The sequence below is a fragment of the Hippocampus comes genome, unplaced genomic scaffold (genome assembly GCF_001891065.2).
Source record: "Hippocampus comes isolate QL1 unplaced genomic scaffold, H_comes_QL1_v1.1 scaffold71, whole genome shotgun sequence".
Classification (NCBI taxonomy): domain Eukaryota; kingdom Metazoa; phylum Chordata; class Actinopteri; order Syngnathiformes; family Syngnathidae; genus Hippocampus; species Hippocampus comes.
Window position 1 is genome coordinate 153,316 of NW_017805932.1, and position 10,551 is coordinate 163,866.

The window sequence follows — 10,551 nt, forward strand, 5'->3', positions numbered from 1 at the left end:
GGGGGGGGGGTTCAATTGTTTTATGGTGTGTCTGTGTGATTCTATATCAGATGAATTGAATAAGAGATTTTTAGGTTGTGCATCCATCCACATGGCACTAAAACATCTCAATGTGGCACATCATTTTCCCCAGGCGTCTTTATGGCTTCGTGTGTGTGTTTTGATGTGTGCGATGGCGACACCAAAATGGAGTCATGTCACTCAGGATCACAAAAGCAAAACCGCAAAAGTGCTATTTCCAAAGGGTGACCTGGCACCCTTTGAAAATAGCACTTCAACATTCACAATTTTTTTTACCCTTGTGAATTTGACCCCAAATTTGACCAAATATTTTGGGGAAAATAAGTTGTAGAAAACTTCCAAGCTCGATCTGCCAGGGTTTTGCGAGATCTACAGTTGAACAAACTAGAATCCGCACTTTGGAATTCTTCACACTCTATAATTTGACCAAGAACCTTATGGCAAAATGTGCTGCTAAAAACAAAACGTGGGGAGTTCTAGGCTACTTTTGAATGAATATGACAGCAGCCCAGTTAGGCTGCATGTGTTTTTATTTTACTTGAATAGCCACAAGTCTAATACTAGACTGCAAAAAACACATTCAGGGGTTGCGTGATACTTACACAAAACGTCATTGCCACAACAAAGCACATGTAAAAGTAGAATTATTTTTTAAATAAACGTACCACAAATACAAAATGTACCACCACAATGTACCAATTTTCCAGACATCTGATTGTCTACTAGCTCATAGCCTAGTGACTAGCCAGCGGACGATGCCGTTTGCACACATACATCAGTGCTCTTCTAATAATAACAACAACAACTAAAAAAAAAAGGACAAATAGACGCAAACGCAAGATATTCCCATGGGTAAAGCTGGGTTAACATAGTGCTTTGTAGTAAGTTATGTTGTGCTACTATACACTTAAGCGATAACATATTGAAATTGTGCAGAGGAAACAAACAAAAAAGAAAATAAAATACCGTACCGCGATTGCAGACCTTGTGCTTCGATGCCATCAAGGAAGTGAAGACGATATCATGTACCGCAAAATCCCGTACAAATCGTCTGTGTCGATAACCGATAAGAATTAATGTCTGAATTTAAGATGAAGTCATTAAAAAGTTAAGGTCACATGTACCAAATGTTCCCCCATCTAGAAAAGCGCAAGAAACCATGGAAAAAAAAAATCCAAAGGGAATTTCCTTCTGGCAGGCAGGCACACGTTCACATTGGCACGTTGTTGTAAATAAATAAGCAAATCCATAGGAATAGGCCCATGTGGGACCGTCGGGAAAAACTAGGGAAAGGCAACTATTACGCTACTGAAGAGTTGTCCCCATTGTCTGGGACCTAAACTACAGCGCTAGCAAGTGGCCACCTAGCATCATGACCCAGGCGGGGACGTCTAGGAAATCTCTAGAAAGGCGAGACAGTTACTTTTATGGAGTGGTGGCACAAATGAGTGAGCTCTCAAAAGGGTTGGCAGGTAGGGGGTGTTCTCAAAGTGATGCCACCCCTGAACTGCAACTCAAATTTAATTGTTGGTATGAAGGATGGGGTCCTTGTAGATTACTGTGTAGAGTGAGTTCTGGAAGGACACCCCAGCATTGTGACAAAACAAAAGTTTTGGGGTAAATCATTGAAGAATTGGGATGGAACCCAAATTCAGGGATAAAGTCCGCAGAGGTTGGTCTGTAGGGTGAGTCCTCGAAGAATGCCACCCTCGATCTCAAGGCAGATTTTAGGGTGGGCCTTCAAAGGTTGGTGTACAGGCTCAGTTCTTAAAGAGTGCCACCCTTGAATTGCAACTCTGATTTTCATTTAGGTCCACATTGGTGGGAAGGGTGCGTCCTTGAAGGGTGCTACCCTAGAAGCGTCAAGGAACTCAAATTTAGGGGTGGATTCGTGAAGGCGGGGGCTAGTTGGGTGGGTCCTTGGATGTTGACACGCATGGTGGATCCTTGAAGGCGACCACCCCTGAATTGGGATAGAACTTACATTTAAAGGTGTCTCCTCAAAGATAGGCACCTACAGTGGGGTCTTCAGGGGTGCTTCCCCTGAAACGAGACAACTCAAATTTAAGGATGGATCTCCAAAGGCTGCCTTCAAGGATGGGTCTTTGGCGGGGGGCTCTGCAAAGTGTGCTGCTCGAAATTCCAACTCAAACTTCAGGGGTGCGTTCTCAAAGGTTGACAGCTGAGATGTGTTCTTGAAGGGTACTGCCCCTTTTGTGGATTTAAAGGTTGGCGCATAGGGCGGGACCCCAAAGGTAGGAGGTGCGAAGGGTGCCGCCCCGAATTTGGGACACTACTCAAGACTTTGAATCTTGGATGCATGAATGCAGATGCTCTTGATATGAAAGTAACAAATGCCTGGGCACAGGTTTGTGTTCTTATCCGAATGGCGTGCCAACCTTTGCCCAAGTCCTCTGGAAATCCACACCGGCCTTGGGAACTTTTGAAATCCTTCGAGATTCTTCACGCGTCACCTTTGAAATGCAGCATGTGTGGATTGATATGTCATTGCGAGGTATTTGCTACGACCGGGCGGCTATTAGTACCAATGACAGGTGTACCATAACATGCCGACGAACCGACAAGATGATAATGATGATGACCAGTCGCTCAAAGACGAGACATTTCCCGACCCAGACCCAACTCCCCGACGCTCTCGTAGTCTGGTTCCGAGCCATCCGCCCCGTGGCAATCCCTGCGCGCCTCGTCTGAGCCGCTGCCGTTCTTTGGGATGCAGATGCTTTCGTAGCCAGGGTCGGCGCCATCCTGGGTGGTGTCCCCCATCGGCTGGGCGTAGACATCCTTCACGCTGGCGTAAAGATCCCCGGAGGATCCGGCCGAGATCAGACCTTTGAGCTCGGCGATGCTGCTGTAGTCGTGCTCCTTGTCCTCACGGCTCACACCGCTGTCCTCCACCTTTGTTCTGTCCACACTGGAGTACTTGCAAGACTGAAACACAAACATAACATTTGATAGATTAAGCCGGCCGGGTAACGAAACAGATTTTGGTAACTCAGCTGGTTAGCTTGTAAAGAGCCGACTCAGCCATTTAGTTGTAAACCCTAAACAAACCTAGCCAGTCAGCGGGTGAGAAACCACATTTTCGCGACAAATACCCCTTTTCCACCCCCCACCTCCCCCAAAATGGTGCTCGTTCGGTGCCAGGGATAATGCTGTGCTTAGTTGATGCTTAACAAGTTCTTACGAAGAGCGTGTTTGGTTTTCCAACGGCAAAGAGCCAAGTAGGAGCTACGTCATCATAAAGCGTTTACCCAAGAGCGCCTGCGCTAATAATAATAATAATAACAATGCGCTGTAATCATGTGCTAGCCGATTTAGCATAGCATCGATGATACTTGTACGTAGCATATAACAGTCAGGGTTGCAATCAGCAAACGCTAATATCTTAATCAGTGTAAATGATCACGAGGCTGGCTGCGAGTCAGTGATCGCCTGCTATCTGAGCACGTTGGCGATCGCTCTTCTGGTGGGACACAATTGTGCCGGAGTTCACCGCTCACCAGTTTGTGCAAAACCTCCGTGTGTCCTGGGAGTCATTCCTCTACATCTGCGATCGTCATGATAACTCCGCCCACTGCCCCCCTTGACGCAATTGGTGCCAGAGTCTGGCCCAACAAATCATATGGACCCATTTTAAGCATCAGTTTCAAGCACCAGAGCTAAAGACAATTTAAATGGTGGAAAATGAAAGAACTGGTGCTAAACTGGACACTGCCCCGGAACTAGGATAAGCACAAGCGCAGTAGAAAAGGGCCATGAGTCTGTTGGTGGACCAGGAAGCAAATGTTTGAGAGCTTTACTAGTTAGTGGTAAAGGAAGCTTATTTGGGAACTTTATTACACTCCACCAAGACATAAATCTCAGTACTTTGTTCCATAAAAGTTTAACCCGGTTAAAATATGTAAACGCTTAAACTAAAGATGTGTGCGTACGGTGGACTCCCTGGTGGGTCCCCCCCACCTTGGAGCACACCGTCTGATCCTCTGTCATCTTTTGATTGTTCGGTGCTCGCCTTGAGCAAAGTGCTTCCGTCTGGGGAAAAGTGTCGAACAGCTTGCGTTTGGGGAATCGGGGATCGTTTTTTTTTTCCTGACAGCGCCTTCTTGTGGATCTCCGGAGACGGCAAAGAGCGAAGCTACGTGAAAGGAGTACAAAGCGCACGTTTAGAACAATCCTCGGGCTACAAAAGTCTCTCAGGAACCTGCGCCGTCGCGCGGAAATGGCTAATTTACCAACTCGTTCCCACACTTTATTCTATCAAAGTATGGATAAGTGCTCGGCACGGCTGGCGGAGGAGGATGTGATGATGATGGATGACGGCGCGCTTCACCGTCATTTTAGGAAAGACGACGCGAGACCCGGTGGTCATTCATCACCGCGTCTTTGGCGGGGTATTAATCAATACACTTATGGACGCATGATTACTTTTATGGATTTGCTTTTCCGTTTGGCTTGAATTGGCCTGCCAATTAAGCAGAGTGACCCTCACTGCCATGCCATTTACCGTATACGGATTATGTTTGTAGGATTATGGATGTTGCTTATACATATTAAGTGACACAGAGACGTGTGAATGACACTAATCTGATTAAATTTAGCTCTCTGGACAAGTCCTTCCTGATGATTCCTGATCTTCACTTCCTGTTTAGCTCTTTCGGTCCATCATAACATAACAACAATACCAGTCTAACCAAAAGAAACATTGTTGAATAGTGAAGGCAGGGACCATGACTCTGGCGGTCCCGGGAGCCTGTCAGGTGGGTCAAACTCATTTGCTAAAAGGCCTGCGGGCACTGCGACGTTTGCTTATGTTCGATAGCGATTGGGGGACCGTGCGTGCATTTAGTGTACTGCCGCCGGAGGGAATTTACATACAGCGCGGGCATGTCGGCGCGGAAGCCGAGGACGTGCCATCATCCATCATGGACCTGGAACAACTGTCACTGGGACAAATACTATAGCAGCTGGCTCTCTCGATCCATACACACACCAACACTCACACACATATACACACACACACCAGATCTGACAAGACAAATCACCTCCTGGTCGTACGCGAGTGTAAACTGCAGGGAGTCTCGGAACCACACAGGGTTAATCTTACATCAGGCCCCGGAGGGAGGACGTGGGGGGTAGCCATGCGGCACAATAACATGAAAACATGCACATATCTATACTGTATACGTGTGTGTGTGTGCGGGGTAGGGTGGAAGAGCCAGAATTCCTGCTGAGTGAACCAGTGGACTAGCCGGAGGTCTGCCATAGTCGGTACATCTGAGCAAAGTTGTTGTTTAAATGACAACATGCTTGTTGTTGTTGTGGCTTGTGTCATTCAGCCTGGAAAGAACTCACTCTGGGAAGCTCGCTAATTGGGCGAGGAAGCATATTTGATAAATTAACTATCTGGCAAGGACACGTATTTGATAACTAACAAAGTAGGCAAAGAAGCACAGTTGGCAACTTATGTGGACAAGGAACCAGATTTGTTGACATAAACTGAACCAGGAAGCATATTTGGGTATTTTACCCTTTTCTGGGAAAGGAAGCATTTTTGGTAATAGTACTTCTTGGGAAATACGGCATATTGGGTCAAATAGTCCTTATTAGCCGAGGAACCCTATTTGGTTACTTCAGGGTTCCCACTCTTCCACGTGCTTTTTATTTATGGACCTTTTAAGGACTTTTGCGAGCGAATTTAGCCATTTTTAAGGACCTTTTCTGCATTCAGCAGGGGATTCTCGGTGGATTTAATGCCCGCTCAGCAATATGCAGGCTGAACAAAAAGCCACATATCACTGAGCTGGTGTTCAAATCATTGCTGCCAAAGGAAGGGCACATCTTTATTTTTAGGGGCAATCATCTAACCCTTTATTTGACATCCTGTATGTCAAATTTTCATTTTCCTACCTGTACTACAGGTAGGAAAATGAAAAAAAAAAAAACAAAATCATTCTCAAATAAAGTACACTAAGAAAAAATTTAAATTTAGAAAATATAAAACCTCAATTTATTTTTGAATAAAAATACATTTTTAAGGATTTTTATTGATTTTAGAAGCTTTCCCTGAAAATTAAGGACAATTAAGAACGTGATTTTACAACTTTTTTATGAGTTTTTATGAACTTTAAGGACCCATGGGAACCCTGTGTAACTTGGCCTTTCATTGCACAAGAAATCATGATTGTTAGTATCAATAAGAAGGAACCATATTGGGTAAGATAATAAATAAGGCTAGGAACCACATTTGGTAACATTACTAGTAGTCAGACAAGAAACCATTTTGGTTATTTAGAGGGCCAATGACCCAATTGCTAACTAAATTGGGTAAGGAACCTTATTTGGACAAGTAGCCCTGTAAGCAAGTACGTGGAGGAGGGCAAAGTGAACAGGAAGCATCTGCCAAAAGCTTTATTTGCATTTCAAACGGTGACTTTTGGAGTTTTACAGCCCCATGGGCACAGCGCGCCCGTAAAACATGGCAGCGACACGTTGTCGCCTCATAAAGCACTAACGGCCGACCTACATTCCCGTTGTGCAGATCGGGGCCGGCGTGTCCGTTCAAGAGCATGGGCTGGTTGTCATTTTCATCCAAAACTTTCTCCGGTAGCGGCGGGGGCATATCCTCGGGTTCGACCTTGAGCGCGGGAGGCGGAGCACTTTCGGACCGCCGCTTGGCCTCCAAGTCGGTGCTGTAGCGGCTCTTTTTGTTGCGGTCTACTGAGGCGTACTCGGGCGTGCCGGGGCTGCCGGCAGGGACGCCGGCGTGGCTGTTGACATGGGGCGGAGGAGGGGGGACGTCGCCGGGAGACGGGCCGGCGGTTCCGTTAGGGAGGCCCAGTTTCTTCGGGGGGTCTTTGAGCTCCTTCACCGTCTCGTAGAGGGAGTCCTCCACGCTGACGTCGCGGGATGCTGTCGGCATGTCTTTGACCACCTGCATCCCCGCCCAAAAAAGGCCAAACCATTACATGGAAAATGTTTCTGACCACTATTTTGCCATGTATGTCATAAAGAGCCATTTTGACCATTTTTTTCAAAATCCAAAAGCATTTTCATTAAAAAAAGGATGTTAGGAAAAAATGTACATTTAAATAAATAAAAAAAATGCAAAAAATAGAAAATAAACATACTGAATATGTATATTTTCTGAAATATACATACACATTAAAAAAAAATAGATATATATAAGATTGTATACTGTAATCGAGGTACACAATACATAATACAATACACAAAATTCAATAAAAGAATAATAGGAAGAGTACCGTTAATTCATTTCTAAGGTTTTTGAAATCAAAAGATATTTGTAATTATGCAAAACACTTTGTATGCATTTTGTGCGCTCCCTTCAGTGGCACTTAAAGCTAGCAATGGCAAAGTGGACGACTGGTTAGCATGCCGGCCTCACAGTGTAGAGGTGCAGGGTTCGATTCCGGCTCCGGCCTTGCTGTGTGGAGTTTGCATGTTCTCCCCGTGCCTGCGTGGGTTTTCTCCAGGTACTCCAGTTTCCTCCCATATTCCAAAAACATGCGTGGAAGCTTCATGGAACACTGAAAATTGCCCTTCGGTGTGAGTGTGAACGCGAAAGGTTGTTCATTTATGTGTGCCCTGCAATTGGCTGGCAACCAGTTCAGGGTGTACCTCGCCTATTGCCAAAAGACAGCTGGCATCGGCTTCAGCACGCCCGCGACCCTCGTGAGGATCAGCGGATTAGAAAATGGTTGGATGAATTTAATTGTATTTTTATCTGATAGGCTATAATAGCTACATATAGGCAATGTTGATATATTGCTAACCTCATAGGTGCTGTCGCCGGATGTGGGCTGGGCGCCGTCCGGGACTACAGAGCTGCTGGGCGGGATGCTGGGCAACTCACGTCCCTGCGGACACTTGGAGGACCTGTGCTCCAATTGACTGGAGTGTATATCCTCCGATGGCTGAGGACTGCTGGCTTGCGTATCTGTGAAGACTTCACAAGCACGCAACACAATTAAGTTTCGAGCTCCGCCATCGGTCGAAAGTGAGCCGCCGTGACATACTTGTACCGCTGGTGAAAGGTCCGTTGTGAGAGCTGCTCACGCAAACGTCCGTCACCGGACTGTCGGCCGACTGGCTGATGGTTTCTTTGTCCGACATCTGGAAAGGACAGAAACATCGTTAGCCTCATCGCATCGTAAATGTTTCATACGAGGTTGGTTGAAAGTAGCATATGTACTTAAAAAAAAAAAAAATTGGAGTACATGTTTGAAACTTCAGTGGGAGGGGCTTCATTTTAGCATTTTTAATGATAAAAATGTTAACTTAAAATAAAACATATAGCATATCCACACGTTTCACTTATTTCATGTCTCCATCTTCTCATGACAAACAAAGCCACGGCTTGCCGTCCTAACGACATTCTGTCCAGGAGGATTTGTGTTAATTCGCCCACACTGATGGCTAAAAAAAAACAAACAAAAAACAAAACTAACAAAAATAAATCAAATTAAAAACGTTTTGGTGGTTTTTAAAAAGAGTGACTTTTTGAACAGTCCTTGAAAATGGTCACGGGCTTTTGTTTGGTTGTCATAATTCGAGACAAAACCGTGTCATTGCATTAATCCGTACACAGTTGCTGCAATATCCTTTGGACCTGTTGAGTTCTGTAAGGTAAAAAAAACAGATCAGGATAAATGTCAGGTCTTCAGTTACAGCTGCGACACGTCTCTTTGGCAGAGTTGCGACACAACGACAACCCTAAAACTCAAGAGAAGACATCCTGCAAGACGAAGGCTTTTTTTTTTCCTCCTGTAGAGGCTTCGCTAAGCAAACAGGTGAGAAGCGTCAGCCTCTGCAGAGTTAAAAAGAAATCAAACAACACTTCCCCCTCTTCCTCTGCTTCATTATTAGCGAGAAACGCACACGTCAGGAGTTCACATGAGGACGAGGAAGATTCTTTTTTTTTCTCCCCCCTTCTGCAGAGTTAGAGCTCGAGACAGACAGGCTGGGACAAAAGCGACACCCAGTGGACGCACGCAGTAAATGAAGCTCCACTCTAAATGACGTCATCTTTTAGCTCCATCAAGCCACTCATCGCTGACGTCCATCCATCCATCCATTTTCTACCGCTGATCTGGGGTTGGGTTGGGGCAGGGTGGGGGGGGGGGCAACAGCTTTAGCATGGCAGTGCACACTTCCCTCCCCCCAGCCACTTCTTCCAACTCTTCCCGGGGGATCCCGAGGCGTTCCCAAGCCAGCTAGGAGACATCGTCTCTCCAGCGTGTCCTAGACCGTCCCCGGGGCCTCCGGCCGGTGGGACGTGCCTGGAACACCTCACCAGGGAGGCGTCCAAGAGGCATCCTAATCAGCTGCCCGAGCCACCTCATCTGGCTCCTCTCGACGTGGAAGAAAAGCGGCTAAATACAACAGTTGCACTAATAAATATACAGAACCTGGCAGAAATTATATGTATAAATCTTGGCTTTTTTTTGGGGGGGGGGGAGATTACATGAGTTGTGACTGAACAACTCATTATTTGTCTTTATTGCTATCTTTTATTTAATGACTGTGCCGTTCTAAAATGCTTTATGGTGTCACTTAAATCTCGTAAAAATTTGCCTGATCATTCGTTTTCTTTGAGTTTTTATTTCATATTATTTCAACCCGATTTAATTTGAGCAATTTTGTATATTTGAAAAATGTTTCCTTTAAGATAACTGAACTTAACAAATATCTCTTCATATTTTTCATTTGCTTGTAGGAATTTAATTTTAAAAAGTAAAAATAACTCAAGTGAATGACCTTTTTTTAAAATCAACTGAACAAACGTGTCACATCAGCTGACAAATGTAAAAAGACAACTGAATTGGATGTAACTCATTCAATGCGTTGACATGTTTTTGTTCCTATTTTGAATAGTGTGTGTGTGTGTGTGTGTGTGTGTGTGCGTGTGTGTGTGTGTGTGTGTGTGTGTGTGTGCGCGTGTGTGTACTCACTCCATCCATGAGGTCCACCCTGTCTCCTGCCGGATGCCCAATGGCTGGTTTCTTCTGCCTGTAAAAGAAGACAAAACGGAGCATTTTTAATCAGAATTTCTATTGAGGTTCTTCTTAACAGATTGTGCCTGGTGAAGACTCCATTTCCCATCAGGCATTGCACTCACCCGCGGCAACTGGTGCACAGCAGCAGTAAGACGGACACCAGAAGCAGGGCGGCCAGGGTGCTGAGGGCGGCCACCAGGGCGAGCTGGGCGCCGTTGCTACCGCCGCTGACCACCCAGGCTGCCGCCCGGCCCCCCACCCCCGCGCCCACAACGGCCACCTCAGGCCCCCACCACACGCCGCTCAGCAAGGGGGCCATGATGCATCACACCAGGACAGGAGAGCACATCGGACAGGCGCCAGCTGGAAACCAAAATAACACACTGAGCATTTTTTCCCCCACTATTAGGATGCATTTGAAATCCATAAATAGTCCATTTTTTGTTGTTGTGCCACGGTGAAATTAAAAAAAAAAAAAAAAAAAAAAAAAAAA

At 45.7% G+C, this 10,551-nt stretch overlaps 1 protein-coding gene across 2 annotated transcripts in view; it reads right to left on the reverse strand.

The window, feature by feature from the left end:
• Window positions 1-503: 503 nt before the first annotated feature.
• pag1 (phosphoprotein membrane anchor with glycosphingolipid microdomains 1) overlaps window positions 504-10,551 on the reverse strand; it is a 29,766-nt gene continuing 19,718 nt past the window's right edge. For both annotated transcript variants that reach the window (XM_019890242.1, XM_019890244.1), the window contains exons 3-8: window positions 10,181-10,421; window positions 10,014-10,071; window positions 8,079-8,175; window positions 7,836-8,008; window positions 6,566-6,973; window positions 504-2,970 (exon numbers count right to left, since the gene is read on the reverse strand). In XM_019890242.1, coding sequence (XP_019745801.1) covers window positions 2,632-2,970; window positions 6,566-6,973; window positions 7,836-8,008; window positions 8,079-8,175; window positions 10,014-10,071; window positions 10,181-10,377 — 1,272 coding nt within the window. In that variant the 5' untranslated portion in view covers window positions 10,378-10,421 and the 3' untranslated portion in view covers window positions 504-2,631. The remainder of the gene's footprint in view (window positions 2,971-6,565; window positions 6,974-7,835; window positions 8,009-8,078; window positions 8,176-10,013; window positions 10,072-10,180; window positions 10,422-10,551) is intronic.